Here is a 21,487-nt window from a genome sequence, read left to right on the forward strand (position 1 = left end):
GACTGTTACTGTGGAATCTGAAAGTACTATATTCTAAATAAAAGCTTAAATTGATGAATCAATGTGATGTAGAGGAAGTGCACTGTGGAAAGAGAGGAGTTTTATAAACTTAGCTTTTGATCTCTTTTTGCTTAAAACAGATGAATATGACTGCTGCAGGACACCTCAAAATCCATATGACTCAGAAACCCATGCACTTTCTTCAGTTCTGGATTGCTTACAACATGTATACCCAACAGCAAAACTGCAAGAGCATGCTGACATTTACACTTCATCAGAAGAAATCTCTCTAGCTGGCCACACTGGGACAAGTGAAGCACTTCTGAGTTATTCACCACAAAATGAGAAGAGCATTTCTGGACCAGATCTTTTGTCCACTGTAGACAGTGGTTCCTTAAATGAAATTCAGGCTTTGAACCTGGGAAGGTGTAGTATACCTGTGTGTGATCTTGTTAATGACACAGGTAACTTAACCCATTCAGTGGCTGCTCATGAAGATACTCAAAAGTTGCAGCCAAATGACTTCCAGCTGTTTGTTTCATCAACTGGTTGCAGTGGTGTTTCAAGTACTGAGCAGAGTGATAGGGACTCAATGCTACAAGATTCAGGATGTCTTGAAACAGAGGAGGTTAATGATTTAGCTTTTAAATCTGATGGTTATGCTACAGCAAAGATCTCTGATCCATGTGGTGATCAGCACAGGACAGAATCTGTAAAGTGCAGTGAAGAATTTGATCAGATCAAACAAACTGCTCACCTTAATGCTGCATTTGTCCCTGTGACATTGCAGAATTCAAATGCATACAGTCCCAAAGATCAGAAAGCATACAAAAAATTGCCTTGTGAAGCACAAGATGAAGGAGCATGCTCTGCAGTAAGTGAAGAGACATATGGAAAAAATACCATAGAAAGGGTAAACTCAGAAGATGAGAGTGACATTGAATCCATGCCTTCAGATCTGCCAGAGCAGCCTCAGTTGCACAAAAGCCATGCAACATTACCTGGAAATGGTGTTTTACCAGGCTCTTCATGTCAAACAGGAGCTAAAGTAGAATTGGAAAAGAAAATCACAGAAGAGAAGGTAGACAGTGAAGAATTTAATAGCAATGAAATACTAAACAGTGTTTCAACTTCATGTATTCCAGCTGAGGATGTCCAGACCTCGCTGTCATGTCTTCCGCTTCCTGCATCTATGTGTGGTTCGTTAACTGTAACAGAAGAAAACATTAATCCTCTACCTCAAAATGAAATGGTGGAGATTATTAGTGATATTTTGACTGTTCATGCTGGAAAGTCTAAAACTGATCTCTCTGGTAGGGAATCCTGTGAAAACACTGACTTGCGTGAACAGGAAGGATATATAGAAATCAACGAAAGTGTAGTGGAAAAAAGGACAGATGGAGAGAAGTATGATGCTGGGAATGTAATTGATTACAGTGATTCTCAGCAAATCCAAGTGTTTTCTTCTGCTTTTCTAGAATGTGAAGCTGAGCCATGTGGTGTTGGTATAGACTCTTACTACGATGAAAGTATGAACCCAGTTATGGATGACTTTACTGTTGAGGACAATGTTATTAACAGTGATACTCTAATAAGTGATGCTGAGCTGGATGCTTTCTTATATGGACAAAGTCACCAGTCCAATGTGTTGAAGTCATCAGACGATGATAGTAACTTAATGGAAGCTCATGCAAATGAAGGAAATTTAACAAATGTGAACAGCCTGGGTTCCACAGATGTCAGTGAAGAACATATGCGAGAAAAACTGGTGGAGATAACAAGCATTAATGGTAATCTTAAAGTATCTCTTACTGCCAGTGAGTTGAAATCTGCAACAGAAGAGAATATGTCTTGTATTCAGGACACAACTGAGAGTGGTAGTGAAACACTAGCTTCTAATGTTCATACTGAAGGTGCAAGGCCAAAGCAGTTGCTTGGCCTTTCACAAGGAGCTGTTGGTCAGAGACAACCAGATAAAACAGGTGTACTTGAGAGAGAAAATGAGGAAGCCAGTTCTGCTACCCCAGAAGCTCCCTTCTCAGGCACTAGTGTAAATGTTGATAAAGATTCTGACCCTGTGCACCCTGGGGAAAGCAGCTCTGAAGCTGGAGGAAATCAAACATCTGAAAATTTGGAATCACTTAAAATATCTGCAGCACTTTCACGGAAACAACCATTGTGGGTTCCTGACTCAGAGGCACCCAACTGCATGAACTGCCAAGTCAAGTTCACATTTACAAAAAGACGACACCACTGTCGTGCATGCGGAAAGGTAAGTTATTGGAGAGGGGTCCTGTGTTACTGAAAGCAAATGATTTCTAGTTTAGGGATAATCAAAATACAGAAGGGAAGGAATATTGACAGAATATTTCTAGGCTCAAAGTATTTTATTTAAAAAATAATTTTGTTTTTCCTTCATAGAAGCTTAAAGACTGTTGGAAAAGGCTGATTAATTAAGAAACATGATTTTTTTGGTGAAAATTAGTATTAAAGGAAAGTACAGAGGATGCTCGTATTTTGTCTTCCATTACTGGCTAGACTAATGTGTTTTGCATGGAACAAAGAAGATGAAACGGTGGACTACTTTATAGTAGTCATAGCGAATCAGCTTTTTACTTGGTTTTTAAGTTAAGCTTAAATACTTAAGCTTAACAAAAATGAGGTGATGACGATGATTGAAATTCAGGTAAGTGGTTATACTAGCTGTAAAACACTGTCTGTGAACCTGGAAGGATTGCGTTCTTTCGGGAGCTGTAACCAATGCAAAGGATTGATAACCTAAATCTGTCCCTTGTGTATTTAGATATATAATTTTCCAGGGAAGTCATCTCAGAGGAAAACTATGCTGCTTTTGTGAGGTGAATGGTACTCACCGATGAGCAAGTGATCTGTAGGACTTTCTACAGCCTGTGGTCGTCTTCAGTGTCAAAGCTTATTCTTAATCCAGCATTCCCGTGTGAGCTGCCCTGGCTTACATTTGCACTGGTGCATGAATAGAAATAGTAACAATACTAATTAACTTATTTTTTCAGTGTTCCTCTGTAAGCTTTATGGATGAGGAGATCTAACAAAGACTAATGTCACTACTTAATAACTTTGCATCCCCAGTGTTGAGAAACATCTGGAGAGGCTTTGTAATTTTTTTGCAGGATGCCTCTTCTAGCACCTTATGTTCAAAAAATAGTACCTGTTTACTTCAACTGCAGTAAGTGTGAACTAAAATGTAGGTCTAAATGTGGGTGCCAAGAAAATTAAGAACTCATTATGGCGGTGTAGAAGTCATTGGACTTAATCACTTGTCAGAATATCCTGTTGAAGTTTTGTAACAATTTAAAACACAGTTCTTCAGAGTGGGTTTCATTTTGGTCATTAGACTGAGTTCAAGTTCCTGTTTACGCTTGCTGTGAAGTTTCTTGTGCCTTGTCTAGGGATGGGTATAAAAGCAGCCCTCACTACACAGGCCTGTTTACAACCATCGGCTGTTAGTGTTGCTGATCTTCTGTGTTAACAGAGGGGATTTGTCAGAAAGTGTAATTAGGGGGAGTATCACAATGCATGTTCATTGGGAGGATGACGGCAATATAGATTATCTAAACTTTAGGTATACTGGAGTGCTGTGCAGTTATGACTGTCATAGCTTTTTTGATTGTGCAGCAGCTTAACTTTCTGCCTTTAAGACTTTGTCTTTTTGTAGTAACTTTTTTTGTCTTTAAAGGAAAAAGACCCATTCCTTGTGGGCATGTCGTGGGTCGTGTTTGCAATCACTTGGACATAGGAGAGACTGATAGGAATTCACAGTTGTCCTATGTGGAGTATTATGAGAGACAATTGTATAGTTTTCATGTGGTCCTACAGCATTTTTTATCAATGAAAATAGCAACATTTGTCAATTCTGGCTTCTGTGCTGGAGGGAAGTGTGAAGTTAGTGGTCCCTGCTCTCTCTCCTGTCTGCGGCATTTGTGATGCCAGGCAACTTTGCAGTTTCTTTGTTTAGGTGTTTGTCTCCTGTGGTATGCTTCCTCTTCCTAGCTCAACCGTAACCAATTTCTTTGATCAGCAGCCTTGTCTTCATCTCCTTTTGCCTGTTACATTACCTGTCCCTCTAGTTTGTATTCACCTCTTGTCTGCTGCACGTTAGGATGAAGCTGCTTCCTCTGTTGTGGGTCCCAGTTGCACCAAGTGTAAGAGGAGAATACCAGTTGCAAAGGATTGTACTGCTTAGCATTCAAAGCCCTAAGGTGGATTGTAACTGATTAGCAATTAATCTTAACCAGTTACATTCTTGAGATCTTTACTGAGCATGTGCATTTTTCAGGTGAGGTAAATTGCATGTTACACTAATGCAGGAGCACTTGGAATGGTTTCTTTTTTGAGCTCATATTACACAGCTCAGGTATTACTGGTTTTACAGTGACTGTTTCTGCTTCAAGGAGGTGACTTGTAATAACTTTTTTTTCCTCTGTCGCTACTGTTTGTTTATCTTTTTTCCACTTAATCTACCTTGTTTTCTTGGAGATAACTAGGAGTAGCAGAAGACTTTTAGTGGGGGTTTTTTTCACTTTTTTTTTTCCACTTAGCTCTGGTCAGTGGTAGTACGCTTTTTCAGACCAAGGTTTCAAAAGATACCTTTTGTAAAGGCTAATACTGACTCTAGGGTTTGGATATAGCTAAAAATGCTGTGAAATGCTCTGAAAACTTGCAAATCATCCTTGAAATAACATAATGGAAAAGTGAGAAAAGCAGCAGACATTTATCAAAACTCTTGCAGAAAACAGCTTTACTAGAGACATATCTCTTTGAGTGAGATTGTGCAGATGTAGTCCAGGCTGAAGATATGCACTTTTTTCCCACATCTCTCCATAAAAATAGACAGGGTATATATCCTGTTGGAGTAAAAAAGCATATTCTGTTTTTTCAAAGCAGCCTTCAAGCTTTTAAAATGCTTTGCTGAAGAGAGCTAGTAACATGATGGCAACTATGCTTATTCTTTCTGAATAAGCTAAGCCAACATAGTTTCTGAACCTACATTAGTAAATAGCTTGGGAAGCAGTGAGCTCTTTGCTGATATAAAAGACACTAGGTCTTTTAACCACTATCCAAATCCTAATGCGAGACTGCAGCAGTTATCTTCAGAGATAATACTAAACCAGTAGAGCAAATCTGACCCAATTCTGGGGTTCAGTCTTTGTTCCTGTCACTGTTGTTTAATATAGAACAGTTGTAGGGGTGAATTCGGGAATAGGTGATGCAACCTGGAATTCTTTTTATCACTCTAGATAAGAATATTAATGTAATATGATTTGTGGCCTCCTCATTGCTGCTCCTCTTTATTGTGTAAATATTATGGGTTCGGTTTTGTTTGTGTTTTGTTTGATAGAAACAGGCTTGAATATTAGTCTGGAAAGGGTTTAGAATCAAATTAGTGTATTCCTTGGCAAACTTTTCTAACTGTTATGCAACTGTATAACAACTGCTTCCAGTTATAATGTTTTAACAACAACAAAAAAAAATCCAGTTTTAGCCACTTTGTGAAGATCTGGCCTTATGTGATGAGATCCACTCACAGCAAGAAATTTTAGGTGCTGCTCGGTTTCATCACAGCGTCTGAGAGAGTATTGGCAAGAGCCCTTCTCTGGACCTGATTTAACAGGTCTATGTCTTTCCTGTGCTGGGGACCCCAGAGCTAGATGCAGTAAAAACCTTTTTAATAAAATCCTTTTTAGTCTAGTAGTCTCCCTTCTCCCCAAACAGAAATGTATTGTAGGATACATATGCTAAAGGTCTTTTTCTCCTTCCCTGCTTCCAAAAATGTGCATGCATGCTTTATATAATGCAATCTGGTTTAGTAAAATTAGTAAATAGTAACAGGAGCTTAATTCAGGAAATACTGAGATTTTGTCTATAACGTTTAATTCAATCTTTTTCTGGTTCAGGTTTTTTGTGGTGGCTGTTGCAAACGAAAGTGCAAACTACAGTACATGGAGAAGGAAGCAAGAGTCTGTACTGGCTGTTATGATGATATTAATAAAGGTAAAAATGTGCTTTTTGAGTAATTGTAATAATCATTGAAGAATAGGTACAGCTAGTATCTCTTTAACCTTTGGTTTTGGTGAGCTTCACTACTTTAACTGGTGTATGTTTTCCTATTTCTGCATGGAGGGAGGAAGATAATAATTGTACCTCTTAGCTGGATTTCTGTTCTTATTTTAAACTTTGAGTAGCAAGCTGGTTATTTTTTATTTTTTAAAAAAGTAAGGTTTGTACTCCATAGGAGTAAATAAATATAAAGTTATGCTATTGGTTCATCTGTGGCAGGAGTCTAACAAAAGTGATCCTCCTTCCACAGTGGCCTTCTGTGTATTTGAAGGCCATACCCCTGCTTGCTCTCACATGTTATTTGCTCATGTTATGTAGCTTTCTGTTGTGATATTTTTACAAGTCACTTAACAGTGCTATAGTAGTTGAATCATAAGATAGCCTTTTCTTAACTGAAAAGTAAGAATGAGTGCCTACAGAAATATTGGGAGAAAAAATTGAGGTCATGATTATTCATATTTAATTAACAAGTTGAAAACATAACAGATTTTTAATATGCCACCTGAATGGAATTCAACTTGATAAATATATGTATATAATATATGTATAAATATATGTATTTGCACCAAAGTACAGGAATCACGTGTTTCAATGTAGTTGCTGCAACAGTAGCAAGATATAGGAGCAGGTCTCTGTTAGGGATGAATTCGACAAATGTGCTGGTAGAAAAATCAAGAAATCTAAATGTTCTTCTGTACAATAGCTTGATTGTTCATTCTTCATAACTAACAATTGTGCCTTGGTCTTTCAAAAAAACCCACCCATATTACTGTACTGCAAGTGAAATATGATCAATTGTGAAATCTTAAAAACTAACCACGTTTTTTTTAGCACAGGCATTTGAAAGAATGATGAGTCCAACTGGTCCTGTCCCCAGTTCCAGTATCTCCTCTGAGCAATCTTCTGCTGTTCCACCTTCAGAAGAAGCTCGGGTGTCTGGTAGTGCTAGCTCTCCTTCACCTTCTGCACTGTTACCTATCTCAGTACTTAAACAACCTGGTATTGAAGGTATGCTAAGTGTAGTATAATTTATCTAACACTTTCATGATCTCTTTGGGAAGAGTTATTTATTGCATCATGGATACATACTTGGTATACTGATATTTTTGTGGGAAATAGAAACTCTGTGAACTGGGACTCCGGAAAGTTACTTTTAGCTCCCACTTTTCATGCTATGTATAAGCCTGACCAAGTCTGTTTTAAGGCTCTATTTATGAAATGTGGATGTTATCTTTTTGTCACTATCCTTGCTGTTTATATTGCAGTGTTTTGTGCAGATATTACTTTCATCATTTTTATGTAGCTCAGGAGATCTCTGACTTGTTTTGCTGCTACCAGTCTTACAGTAAAAGCAAAAAGGGACAAGTTTAGAGAAGAGTTGCTGGGGAGCACCAGGGGTTCATTCTCTGTGTAAATACTAATTATAAGTGGCTAAGTACTGTTTTTGTTCCACTTCTATTAAACATCTGACCTCCTTCAATGAAAACAAACTTCTAAACATAGTGATAAGCTAACTTTTTTAAAGTGTATTTAATCTTTTAGTTGTGATACGTGCTTCATTCTGACCTTAGTACAGAGGGATGATTGAGGAAGTTGCCTTCCTTATATCAGTGTTGATAGGTTTAACTATAGCGTGGCAGCTTTATCTGCAAGCATGAGATTTTTTTGCATATATTTGCCTGACTGAAGACTGGCTGATGTCAAACTGTCTGTGTGCTTGGTTCCAGTACAGATTCTCTACATATTTGGGGGGAGAAAGGACTTAATTTTTATCCCTTTCAGCTATGAGAACAGTACAATAATATGAAGTCAGTGTTTTCTTAACCTGTCCTAGGACTGTGCCCCAAAGAACAGAGGAGAGTTTGGTTTGCAGATGGTATTTTGCCAAATGGTGAAGTGGCTGATACAACAAAACTGTCTTCTGGAGCAAAGAGGTCGTCACAGGACTTTAGCCCTGTAAACCCTGACTTGCCAGAGATGCATATGGTATGAATTAAGAAGTGTGTGTAGGTGCATGAATTACCTCTTGAAATACGTTTTGCTATTGGTGCGGGCCCTTATGTATAGTAACACAACTTATGCCTCACAGCTTTTGAAATCTGAGCCATTATTTGATTATCTTTTCGAGGGTGGCTGTGAAGTCCTTGGATTGAAGTATTCTGTAGACCATACTTCAAAGGAAACTGCATTTGTTTTGGGGTGTATGTGAACTTTAAAAATGGTACGGTGGAAAATTTTCCAGAATTAGGATTTTTTTTTTCTACACAGCCTTTGATTAACTACTTCTGTGAAGGTAACCTCGGCCATGGTCATTAACAACATGCTTATAGGATAAGTTTGTGGATTTTTTTCATTTTGCAGTGACTTGCTATAGTTTGCTTGTTGGATTAAACTAAGCAGAAGTTGCTTAATGCCTTAGAGCAGGGATGTCAAACTCACTTTCACTGGGGGTCACATCAGCCTCGCGGTTCCCTTCAAAGGGCCAAATGTCATTTTAGGACTGTATAACGAGTTTGACACGCCTGCATTAGAATATTGCGTTATAGGGTGCAGAAAAATGTACATATTGCTTTTAATATTGAACTGAGAGGGGCATTGGCTTTTTGTAATAGATCATACTCATGGTGTTGAACTAGCTGCACATGACAAGAAAAGTCTAAAGACATGGTGTAAGTTTGCTGTGAAAAGGTTTGAAGAGATTCCTCAACTGGAGCCTTTTTAAAATAAAACATAGTTCTAAAGTGTTGTCTCAAGTGATAACATAACTTCTATGATTCTAACAGTATTCAAGAGTTCTTAAATTAGTAAAGCTAACAACCAGACCAGATCACTATTATTAATATTTGTATACAGAGGATCTTAACAGTTAATGGGTGTATGGCATGTAAATCAGCCTTAATTCAGCAAGAATGGATAACAGTAAATGTGACTTCATTTGAACTAGGAAGGACTCCGGTAAGTTGCAGTAATCATAAGGTACAGCCTATCTTCCATTTTGGGGAAAGACTAGGATATTTTCACTTGCAAAAGATGAGCAACATCTAAAATGAAAAGCAGCATGGACAGGAGACAGTTATGGTTCTCGTATGCAGCTTCAGAAGCTCAAACAAAACCACTGTACTGCATCTGTAAAACAAAGGATGTACTTTGCCAGGTAACGCATAATCCTGAATGTGCTGCCACGGGGTGCTATGAGGGTCAAAAGTATAAAGTGATACAAAACACCAGCAAGCAAATCTGTGAGGAGGAACTTGATTAGAGGGCAATTTAGTCTTCTTTGTGTGCTTGTGGGATATTCCTTTCAGGGTTGTTGTTTTTTGGTGTGTGGGTGTTTGGGTTTTTTTTTCTTGACACATATACTCTATAAGCAGAGGATTTGCTGGAAGCTAATGGTATACCAGGAAAATTGTTACAGGGAAAGCATAGAGTTCTTAGGTTTTTTTTAACTTGTTGCAATGCAGAGTTGTCCTTATTGACATAGGATGCAAATCCAACATACTGAAAAGATGATAGTACACCTCTTGATTTTTTTTTTTTTTTTTTTTTTTTTTTTTTGTGACAGCTCGTATCCTGATGTGTCTATGCTCATTGCTTGTCCCATCTGTTTCACTGGGGAAGCAGCATAGGTTTGACTCCAAACGGAAATGAATCAGACTGTAAAACACTAGACTCAGCTATTAGTACATAGGGTAGAAATACACTTGCAGCACTCAACTGCTAATCCAAATGATGGAAAAATTACAGTTATGGCAATGTTCAGTAGCTATGAGTGAGGAAACAGTAATACTAAACAGATTCTTGGAGGGGTACTTGGTTTATTGTTGATTGTATTACATCTGACTGTTGTATGCTGAAACGACTAATCTGTAGTTCTCTGATACAAACTTTGTGTTATCAAACAAATAAATTAATGATGCATCTTAACCTAAAATAGGGACTAATGTAACTTCTAAAGATGGGGATGGGGAGAAAAGGAAGATCCAGGAGAAATTTGGTGGCTTTCTTCTTTTTTCTTTTAGCTTCTAGAATGCTAACAATTAAATTTTAGCTTGTTGTGAGACGAAAGTGTAGTGTTGTATTTTTTTCCTTCTTCATAGACTGCAAACCTGGAAGAAGGTGACACGTTAACTGATGTAAATTCAAATCCTAAAGAAGAAATTGATATTGTTAGAAGAAAGGAGGAATTATGTCCTGTTTCTTCAGATGATGCACAGCAGGCCATTCCAGGCCCAGCTGAGGTGGTACATAGTTACCAATCTGTAACTCTAGAAAACGAAGGGTGTTCTCCTACTGCAGAAGCTGAGAAGACTAGTTCCAGTTCAACTAATCCAACAACTGATATGCCTGTTAGTCCGTCAAGTTACAGAGCACTATGTGGTGTTGAAAACTGTGTTCCTAAAGAGATTAGCCTCGTTCCTGATGGTGATAGACTGCCACCGCTTCTGCTTGCAGTGGGTGGAAAAGGAAAAGGTAAAACTTGAGAAAATTTTTAATGCTTAATCACCTGATGCAAGATTTCTTAATATGAACTTGTGTATATATAATTTGTGTTTCAATACAATTCTAATCTCTCATTTGTTTGCTGCATGTTGGATTGTTGGATAATTGAACATGCATTATTAGCAAGATCAGTATGTTATGAAAAGAATACTTCATCAGTGAAATGCATTATAGTAGTGACTATGCTCACTGATGGTAACTAACAGTCTCAGTATACAGATGAGGAGACAACGTACACAATTTGTCAGTAATGAGCAAATGAATGGTAGCCCGTTTGCACCTTTGTTACAAGGTAATGCTTTATTTTCATATGTTGCTTGAATCTTACGGTAAACTATTCATTGGATGATCTGTAGCTATTATAAGTTTAAAAATAATTACCACCCTGTTAAGACAGGAGAATGGGACAGTCTTTCATGTGCTGTGATCTGTAAGTCTTGTTTTAGGTAGTTGACTGACTCGTTGAACTAAATCAGATGTTAATTTTTTTAGATCCTCTGGTGGAAGAACATCCATCTCGCCAACAGGTCACCTTGCTTCTCATGGAGGGAGGTCCTAATCCATTAACTTTTGTCCTAAATGCAAACTTGCTTGTGAATGTCAAGCTAATAACTTGTAAGTGGTGCACATCTTATTTTTTCCATTAAATCCAGCTTTCTGGTTTTGACTGTAAAACAACATTACTGTGGTATCTTTCTTTTTAATTAAAGATTCTTCAGAAAAGTGCTGGTACTTCTCAACAAATGGACTACACGGACTGGGTCAGGAGGAAATTATCATTCTGTTGCAGTGTTTGCCAGATGAAGAGATTTTTCCTAGTGAAATATTCAAATTATTTATTGACATCTATAAGGATGCAATGAAAGGTATGTAATTTTAATGTCTAGCTTTTTACTTTATAATATGTTCCTGCTGATCTTTAAAGCCGGAAGTTGGTAAGTATTTTTTTGTAGGTATCTAATGATTCTGTTGAAAAAGCTTGTAATGTTAGCCTTGGGTTCTAAATAAACAACAGGAAGGAAAGAATTTAGGTTTCTTTGTTTCATATGCTTCTGTAAACATCCCTTTTGCAGGGGGTTTTTGTTCTTCAGTCATATTGTGTTGGAGATTCTGGATTTAAGGCCTTGAGTCCATGGGTTGGGACATCTGGAACTTGATTTGTAGAAGTGTAACACTCCTTTGTATATAAATACTTGATGTTTGGTTAACTGAAGTTCATCAACTGGTGTGTGCCAGAACATTGTACACATTAGTGTTTTGCTATTTGTTTGGAAAAACCTGGTTTCGTATTCAAGTTCATTTAGTCAATAGAGAGTGCTTAATCTGTGGGTTTAGCTGTCTGCCAGACTTTCAGGATGATGCAAGATACACTGTATGGCTTACAAGTCTGTAGGAGACCACTGGTCAGAGTAGTTTTCTTGACACTAATGTATTATTTCTCCAGCTGTGCAAAGACTCTGTCACTCTTTCTACAGGAAGGTTAATAAAAAACATGGAAAACATTACTTTTACTGAAAACTTTCTTGGTAACAAAGAGCATGGAGGATTCCTGTTTGTTTCACCGACTTTTCAGAAGCTTGATCATCAAACTCTACCAGATAACCCTTTTCTTTGTGGCATTCTTATCCATAAGCTGGAAATACCCTGGGCGAAAGTTTTTCCAATCCGTTTAATGTTGAGATTGGGAGCAGAATATGGGGGTAAGTTTTAACGCTTTAAATAGCTGTATAAATGTAAGATTCCCTTGGGAAAATAGAAGTTTTTTAGACAAAGTATTTAAAGTCATCTTCACAGTATTTTATATTACACTTGCGTAAGACTGCGGCTTCATAAATGGGAAGCCAACTTCGAGACACTTGGGAATTTACATTGTAATACTAGACTCTTTTGGGTTTTTTGGGGGTTTGTTTTTTTTGGTTTGGGTTTTTGTGTGTGTGTTTCTTTGGTTTTGGTGGGGTGTTTTTGGGTTTGGTTGTTTTTTTTTTTTTCTTAGCTGGTGAGAAATCTAAGAAACCAAAACTGACAGATATCAAAGTATCTGACCCTTGTCATATGAGAAAGATTTGAAGGGAAGTTCAAGCCAAATTTACAACTCTTGACAAATTGTTTTTTTAATTAAATACTGGGTATATTGGCAAAATATTACTGCTTCCTGGATAAAAGGCATTCATTACTTACAAGGATAACTTACTAATTAATACGTTAGAAATCTCTAGGCTTGTAAACATACAGGAAACATTCTTTCAAAGTGAGGTAGATAGAGAGCATGTGAACGTGCACCACCAGAGATTGTGCAGTGGCACAACCTCCATGTGGGAGTTACTTTCTGCAATCTGTTGCAGGCTGATGTGAGCATCTTCTGCTCTCCCAATGAGACTTACATTCACTCTGCTCCAGGCTCACCAAAGGAAAGTGTTTACACAGGTTCCCATTGCCTTGAAGAACAGATAAACCTTGCTTGAGAAAACCTGAAAGTATATACTGTCCTAAATGCCCTCTTGAGTTGCTTCTATACTTGCTTGAATAACGTGGACATTTAATTTAGCAATACAGGTGCTGTTTTGTTTCCTGTTGCACTGCTGCTTATGATTTAGAGAGCAGGAGTTCAGATCAGATGCTTAAGTGGAATGAATCTCAAAAATGCATCATACAATTTTCCTGACCTGAATGCGTTTTTTGTAAGCCCTAGCATTCTAGAAGCTGCAAGTCCATAGATATGGTTATCACTGGCCTGTTTACGGATTTCTTGAGTCAGGAGCAGATTTCTACTCACTGGGCTTCCATGTTTGTGTGCTGACAAGGGTTGTAGCTTCTTTGTCATTCTTCTTTCTCTTACTGAACTATGTTTTTTTTGGTTTTCCTTGCCAATTTTCTGTCTTTGACCTTAGAATCCTGACTTTGCTACGCTACATGTTTTGCTTTCAGCTTCGTATTGTGGTCTCCTACATCTCATTGCCTTCCGTAATTTCCATCTGTGTATGTTTCAAATTGTAGCCATGGGAGTTTAAAGCATGTACGAACATCCTCATTTGCTCTCTTTACCAATACTAAGTGGTACTCCACTTTGTATGAGAGCATTAACATAGCAGCAGATGTAACCTGTATGGTATTCTTATTCAAGCAACTACTGAGCCTTGCAACCCCTCCCACCGCTGGTGACCCAGAGACTGAACCCAGGATGTTTCCATCCAGATCTATTGCACAAAACACAGCTGACAAAGCACAGAAAGCAGCAGCAAGTCTCTGCCAAAAACTACTGCCACTAGAAGAGTGACTCCATGCAATGACATTGCAGTAGGATTTAACCAAGGGTGGGGAAACCACGCAGTTGGCTGAAGGACAGTCTGTGATAGAGAATCAGACAGGGGCTCTAGTTCCTTTGGCTGGTCAGATACTGAGATTAAGAAACAGAAGTTATAACTGAAAATAAAAAATAAATAGTTGAGTTAGCAAGTCTTACAGTTGTTGACATGTAAACATGACTTTTTTTCTCCACCCTAGTGTATCCAACTCCTGTAGTAAGTTTCAGGCACCGGAAACCACTCTTTGGAGAGATAGGACACACAATTATGAATCTGCTTGTTGTGAGTAAATGTTTTATTCTCTTCCCTTTCTGTTGTACTTTAGATTATGTAAAATATCCTCAAAACTCTGTTTCTTGAAAGCAGAGTTCTTTTTGGCAAAGGGCTAATGTTTTTGTTCTTCATACTTGACTCGAAGCTTTCTTACCAAGGAATATTTGTATGTGAGTTAGGAAAGCTGTCTTTCATGTTATATTGTTACACATCGGTTTTGGTAGTAAGAAATGGCTTTAAATGAATGAGAAAAATGTTAACAGTTACACTGAAACTGGTAGGAATCATTCAGTAGCATTTTTCACTTCCAAGCATTGGTGTGGTGCAGGAATTCTAGTCTTAAATTTGACATTTTTTCAATCTGAAGAGGTGACAGGCAGATGCTGTGGTCCAACTGTAACAGTAATTACTTTGTCACACAAACATAACCTTACCACAATTAACCAGTCTCACTGTTTATGTGAAGAGCATTAGGTTTTGGCAAAGTCAAGTCTGGAATTCATGTCATTCCCTCCCTGAGGAAGTTTTTCCTCTGTTACTCAAATAATTTTATTATACTTCAGAAAGCCTGTATTCCTGACTAGTAACATTCTTTTAATACTTAGACCATATACTTAGTGCTGTGATGTAAAGTGCTGTAAGGTTGTGGAGAGAATTGCACGTATTATTTAGGTGATCACTACATCTTGTCATAAGAATCTAGAGACTGTTACAGCTGAAATGAAACTGCAGTCTTTGGCTCCTCTTTCCTTTTTGCCACTGTTATGTCCATGTCATTACATAAGGAATCAATCAGAGGAGCTGTACCATATGAAAAGTAGTGTGTGGTGGTGTTTTTTCCTTAATGGAGGAATCTTGCGTTTTAGTTCCATGAGCCAGCTCCCTACCTGACAAGTGAGGTGCCAGTAACAATGTGGAATTGCATCTTCAGACTTTGAGGCATCTTCATGTTGTGCTGCTGATTAAGGGGGCTTCTCTGTAGTTTATTTTCAACTGGATTAGAGTTACTGTGATTCTCCTTTGTAGCTGTGTTTGTAGTGGCAGTGGGAATGTGTGCTCCTTGGCAGGATTACCTCTTCTGGTGCAGTAGGAGTTTTAATCTAAACTTTAACCTAAAGACATGTAGATGTGGCTCTTAGGTACATGGTTTAATGGTGAACTTGGCAGTGCCAGGTTAATGGTTGGCCTTGATCTTAAAGGTCTTTTCCAACCTAAATGATTCTGTGATTCTTGCTGTAGAGTTGTGCTGATTAAGGAAGATACTGATTTTGTGGCTCAGCTGGTGATAAAAGCCTTCTCTAACCTTTCTTCAACTGAATTAATACAGGGGAATGAGAGCATTTTACACCTAATGTTGTTCTTCTGGAATAAAACAGAATAGGAAAATTTTGCAGAAGTGGCTGAAATGGTGGATGGTAACTCCGTCAGAGTTAGAGAAAGGTATAAGAAACAGTACAGCATTCAGTTTATAACTCAAGAAGTTAGAGCTGTAGGGGCCAGGGTGTGAGGCTGGAAACTAATCTAGATGGTGGCTTCTATGGTTTGCGTTTCTATCAGAGAGAGAGGGCATTGAAGTATTTTGTTGCCTAAAACACTAAGATCCTAATCTGCAGAAAGTAGCCATAGTCTAAATAACCCAATGGTAAATAGAGGTACCTTGTCAGTGCTATAAATCTGTTTATATATTCGGTAAGGTACCCTTCGCGTACATCACAGTAGGAAAAAAGTTATCACTAGGTCTTTAGCCTCCCTTAATGTCATTTGTCTTTAGAAGTCTTAGCGATGTGTGTAAAGTTCTTTGTCTAGGTAGTATTTATTATGAAAGGTAAGAAAATTATACTTGTCTGCTAACATAAACTTCTTCTGTTACAGGACCTTAGAAATTACCAGTATACTTTGCCTACCATAGACAACCTGTTTGTTCATGTGGAAATGGGTAGGAGCTGTATTAAAATACCCTTAAGGAAGTATAATGAGGTGAGTAAAACCATCTTGATTAGCTTCCTAATCCAAACTGCTGTAGTCTTTATTTTTTGTGTAATACCAATCACATCTTTTAACATGAGCTCTTTAAGAACCACCCTCTCCTCCCTTTGTTTTTGTGGTGGTGTTGGTTGGTTTGTTTGTTTTCCAGAGGCTGTAATGTTTTTATTCCATAATCAGTTTCCAGACAGTTCTGCAAGTGGATTCTCCACATGATAGCAACTCTCTAGATTACTTTGCTATTTGTTCTGCAGTAGGCTCCTTGAACTTCAAACTGGCATAAGCATGTGATGGAGGGAGGGCATGAAATTCTCCAAACACACATTTCCTTTTTCCTAGATATGTTGGAAAGTGCACAATGATGAATGAAAAGTGAGCTTCAGGAAAACTGCTAAATGCTGAAAAAAAGCTATTTCTTCAAAGTCTTTTAGCATGTATTTTCCAAGTTTATTTCTTACACAGTTCCTGTTAGTGGTGTTTTGCTTGAAACTTGAAAAAAATCTTTCTTGCCAGTTTAGTTGTTATCGCAGTTTATTTACTTAAGATTTAACCAAAAAAAGTGAATAGTAGACTGCATGAGGCTTAATGCATATTTTAGCCTTAAGACAAACAAAACCTCTGCAACTCTGATATTCTGCATTGTCCAGAGATACTCAGATTTACGGATCCCTCTCTACTGAAATAGTATTTTTGATCATGCTTAGTGTTCTTCCAGCTAGTAGTGGCAAATGGTGTTGTTCAGACTCTTTGGAATAGACCAAGTGACTATTGGAATTTGTTTTGAGAGCTGGATTTTTCTAAGGTCTTGTATTTAAAACGAGTACTGCATAATGAGATTTGTCAGTTTAGTTACAAATTTTGCATTGACAGGTAATGAAGGTGATAAATTCTTCCAATGAGCACGTAATTAGTATTGGAGCAAGTTTTAATACTGAAGCAGATTCTCACTTTGTGTGTGTGCAGAATAAGCATGGCCTTTATGACACACAAGCAATCAGTGCTACTGGACACCCTAGGAAAGGTAAGCTGTCTAGTTTGGTTTTTGGAGAAAAATCACATTTCTAGAGCAGAAATGCAAGTTCACTTTTAGGCTGCAAGGAAAATACATATTCCCAGAAAACTGTTGAGACAAGAAGTTGAGTGTTCAAGCAGCAAGGTAATTTAAGTGCAAAATAAAATGTTGCGGGTTTGTATAATCACTTGGGTACCTTTTACAAATAACGTGTTAAATAGAGATTAACACTTTTCCTCTTTGTTTCCAGAATTTTTTTAATATAGTCTGCATTTTCAGATACGAGATACTTTAGTCTGAATTGGTTAAAATGTTTACATAATACTCAAATAGTCTCAATAACTGAGTGTATGGAAATACGATAACAGTGAGTACCTCTACACAACACCTAGCAAACTGCTACAACCACATGTAGAGAGAAGAGAGCAGAGGTACCTTTTGGGTTCTGAAAGTAATGCAGCTGTGCCACAGTAATACATCTGTGTCTGGGCTGTTGATGGGTCATGCTTTTCAACAAGGCCCATTAGTTGGGGGAAATTACAGATTGACAGGGCTGTACTCTTACCCTCTCTGGTGTCAACCTGAAATGTTGTTCTGTCCTTCATTAGGCATTGCTATTTAGTGTATTTTTGTTTGAAGCACTGTGTGTAACAAACAAATGTATTCAAAGGTTTGTGGCATGGAAATTCACTTATGTCATTTCTTTCTGTTGCTTTTAGTACCACTGAAAATTATCTAAACTTCAGAAATATCTTCTGTGAATAAGTTTAATTCAAAAGTTGAGTCGCATGTCTGTTTTAAAGGGGAGTTAAAAAATAAAAAATAAATAAAAAAAACCCACAACACACCACTGTTTCTTCAACTGTCTCTTTGTGTATGGAGTTCTTTGGCTTGCCTGTGTTGGCTTGCCAGCAATATCTTAAAAGGATACTGTATGCACTCACCAAATAAGTTAACAAAACTCGTCTTTTTTGACAAGATCTGATTAGAAAAAAAGTCTTCTCTGTTTAGAGAGCTGTTTCTTATCGTCCTGTCAGTAAGGGATTTCTGTTAGCACTGTCAGTACCATAGTACCTTTTTTGCCTGACTTTATAAAAAGGAATGCAAGTTAAATGGTAAATATTGCAAATTTGAGCGATATAAGTGGTGCTCACTTTGTCCCTACTTTTTCTAGTTACAGGTGCAAGTTTTGTGGTGTTTAATGGAGCCTTAAAAACATCTTCAGGATTTTTAGCTAAATCCAGTATAGTTGAAGGTAAGAGTTTTGTCCTATGTGGTTTCGTATTAAGAGAACTTAAAAAGAAGTAAAATAGCAGCAGTCTCGTGCAAGATCTTTGTTTATCAGTAAGCTAAACTTTTGGGGATTTTTAACTTTGTAGAAAACATACTGCAAACAAATGTTGTATTAAAAATACATGCTAGTTCACCTACTTATTTTAAAACCTACTAAGTTTTAATTCTTCTTGCATTAATGCAAGTCTTTCCTTTATGACTGCCTATATCTGGAACTATTTTCGTTGCTGCATTGATGAAATATGTATCTTGACACACATGCAAAAAACCTTCTAAGATTAGTCTAGAATTATCTTTAAGACTTAATTCTGTTGACAAGAAAAGTTTTCATCACTTCCTCTTTCATATAACATTTAATGCTGTAGTTGGGGGGTGAAGTCCATTTGACGAGCTGTAGGAGACAGCTGGTCCCACTAGAATTTAAGCCAAAATTCTACTAAAAAGCTGTGCTAATCTTTCTGTAGATAAGTTGGACTTTCAACTGGTTTTCTTCTAGATGGACTAATGGTACAAATAACGCGAGAAATGATGGAAAGCCTATGTCAGGCGTTAAGAGACAAGAAGGACTTCAAAATAACTTGTGGCAAAATGGATACACGAGACATAAAAGAATATGTGGATATTTGCTGGGTAGAAGATGAAGAAAAAACTAACAAAGGGTAAATGCTTTACCAAAGCAAAACATCTTAGATAATTCTTGTTCCCAGTTTTCAAATGTCCACCTTTTGATTTCTTAAAATTAAACTATGGTATTTTTATTGAAAGAAAGTACTTGATACTGAAACCTGAAAGGGAGTAGAATGGTAAACTAGCTGCAGTCCTCTAGATGTCACTAACAGAACGATTTTGCTCGTAGTTCACCAAAATTAATACTGTTTTCTCTGTTCGGGAAGTTGACAGAAAGAGTGTACGAACCACCAGGTTGTGTGGTGTGGTTTTTTTTAAATCCTCTATCAAATCATTAATTAGTTTGTATGAGGATGCAGTTAATTCCTTTAAGCTTCCTTGCTGGGGGGAGGTACTTGAAAATGCATAGAACTGCCCTTGGCCACTCGCTGCATTCAACAAAGCAAAATGAGTTGCAATACATCTTTATTGGATGTGATTTGAATGCTTGTTTATGTAGCTTCAAATTTCTAATTGTACACCACTAACTCAAAACTTGTTTCATCTGAAGTTGTTTCTCAGGCCATGGGCTTGTCTTGGTCTGTGGCTCTGTGACCAGGTAGAACAAATGTTGGCTTTACCTTAGGTGGTTTCTTAAGCCTGTAAGATTAGGTTTTTGTTGAGTAAGTGTTGTTTGTTCCCTGTTTAAGATGTTTATTTTTGTATCATGAAAATAAACATGCTGTAAGTCCTGTATTACATCTTGTTGTAAAGCTGTTTAAATAGCCTTTAAGGATGGCTAAACATTATTTTGTAGAAGTTATTCAATCTAAATCATAGTGTTGTTTTAATTATTAACCATACTGTTATCTTCCATAGAATTTTAAGCCCAGTCGATGGAATATCAATGAAAGGAACTCTGGGTGAAAAAATACCACAAGGCAGAGACTTTGAAAGAGAGGAAAAAATATTGAAGTGTACCAAAGTTAGTAAATTATGTTGTTCACGAGCCTTTTTGCTACTCTTTAGAATAGTTAAGTGGTAAAGTGATTGTACTAAGTGATACTACTAAAGAAACTAACTTATTTGGTGTGTAGCCATACTGATATGTAGAATGTTCTTAACTCTTCTAAGTTTACATACTTTTCATTTTTCTACTCTGAAAAAGACAAAGTCTGTTAGCACTGACAACTCTATAAATATATAATCTAGATGTTCACATGACCACTTAAGTATTTTCATTGAAGATATTTAATACTACTCTGCCAGTAAAAAAGCATTATAGTTTGCTCTCTTCTGCATTATGTGTATGCTGAATTACTCTTTTCCTTACTTTGTAATAAAACCACGCTGCTGACTGTCCTGTAATCTCTGTAATTTCAGGTATACTATTTCCTGAAGGACCATGAACTATCCTGTCCAGTTCCTCAACAGTTTGCTAAAGAGATTGCTATTGCTTGCAGTACTGCTCTTTGCCCACACCTTAAAACCTTGAAAAATAATGGGATGAGTAAGATCGGCTTGAGGGTTTCTGTTGACTCAGATATGGTAATCTCTCAACTTTTGTTGCAGACACTCCCATTTCAGCTGAAATTTCTTTCTTGTAAAGACCTTGGATCTCTTTCTGAATGATTTTAGTTTTTTGCCCTGCCTGGATCCAGACTGAGAATGAAGTTCATGAAGAAGCTGTCTTAATGACTAGTGTTTCTTGAAAGGAATAGTCCCGTTTCCTTATTCTGCCTAAATTCCCTAATAGCTGCTTGCTGTAAACTATCAGTCCTTCCCTAGTTCTAACCCTCTCTGACACTCGTCTGCCTCCAAGGTGAGTCAATTTAGAGAAATCAAAGAGCTAATTTTCCAATGCTTTTCTCAACGTGTGAGGTTTTCAGCTGGTTTTGCTCCCTAATGTAGTTCAGTAAGGGATATTTGCACCAAAATCTGTACAGCAGGAAAGGACAGGTCTGCCCAGCTGAGGATGGACAAGAGGGAAGGCAAGGCTGTCCAGCATGGGGTGCCCCTCAAGAGACTACGAAACTGTCAGTTCAAGTTCTGTTCCTCGCCTCTGAAGGTGTTCTGTTACACCTCCTTGTCTTTTTTTTCAGAGAATCTGGAAATACAGTCCTGAAAAACCTAGTTTTCAGTAGTGTATTTTGAAATTAATCTAATAGTAGCTGTGATACTACGATATAATTAGGTCATTCTTGGACATCAGACTAGAGCAGCCTTGGACACAGAGAATCTGGGGCCCTGTAAACGCAGGAGTGTGTATGCTTTTCTATAGCAAGCCTAATCAGTCATGATTGACCACAAAGTCCTTCCAGTTGCCCGTGTTTGAATGTTTTGTCACTTCATGCTAGCTGAAATACTTTTTTACCAAGATACCACAATTTTGTGTTGTCTTGTTAATACAAGAATGTTAATA

At 37.5% G+C, this 21,487-nt stretch overlaps 1 protein-coding gene across 2 annotated transcripts in view; it reads left to right on the plus strand.

Annotated features, from left to right (window-relative positions):
* The window catches only part of ZFYVE16 (zinc finger FYVE-type containing 16), a 28,499-nt gene that overhangs the window by 5,260 nt on the left and 1,752 nt on the right, over positions 1-21,487 (plus strand). For both annotated transcript variants that reach the window (XM_065656572.1, XM_065656571.1), the window contains exons 3-17: positions 141-2,272; positions 5,934-6,030; positions 6,928-7,104; positions 7,931-8,082; positions 10,194-10,566; positions 11,089-11,211; positions 11,307-11,462; positions 12,072-12,296; positions 14,098-14,180; positions 16,044-16,148; positions 17,025-17,175; positions 18,341-18,421; positions 18,956-19,118; positions 19,945-20,050; positions 20,449-20,613. In XM_065656572.1, the coding sequence (XP_065512644.1) occupies positions 141-2,272; positions 5,934-6,030; positions 6,928-7,104; positions 7,931-8,082; positions 10,194-10,566; positions 11,089-11,211; positions 11,307-11,462; positions 12,072-12,296; positions 14,098-14,180; positions 16,044-16,148; positions 17,025-17,175; positions 18,341-18,421; positions 18,956-19,118; positions 19,945-20,050; positions 20,449-20,613 (4,289 nt within the window). The remainder of the gene's footprint in view (positions 1-140; positions 2,273-5,933; positions 6,031-6,927; positions 7,105-7,930; positions 8,083-10,193; positions 10,567-11,088; positions 11,212-11,306; positions 11,463-12,071; positions 12,297-14,097; positions 14,181-16,043; positions 16,149-17,024; positions 17,176-18,340; positions 18,422-18,955; positions 19,119-19,944; positions 20,051-20,448; positions 20,614-21,487) is intronic.

This window comes from Caloenas nicobarica, chromosome Z (genome assembly GCF_036013445.1).
Source record: "Caloenas nicobarica isolate bCalNic1 chromosome Z, bCalNic1.hap1, whole genome shotgun sequence".
Classification (NCBI taxonomy): Eukaryota; Metazoa; Chordata; class Aves; order Columbiformes; family Columbidae; genus Caloenas; species Caloenas nicobarica.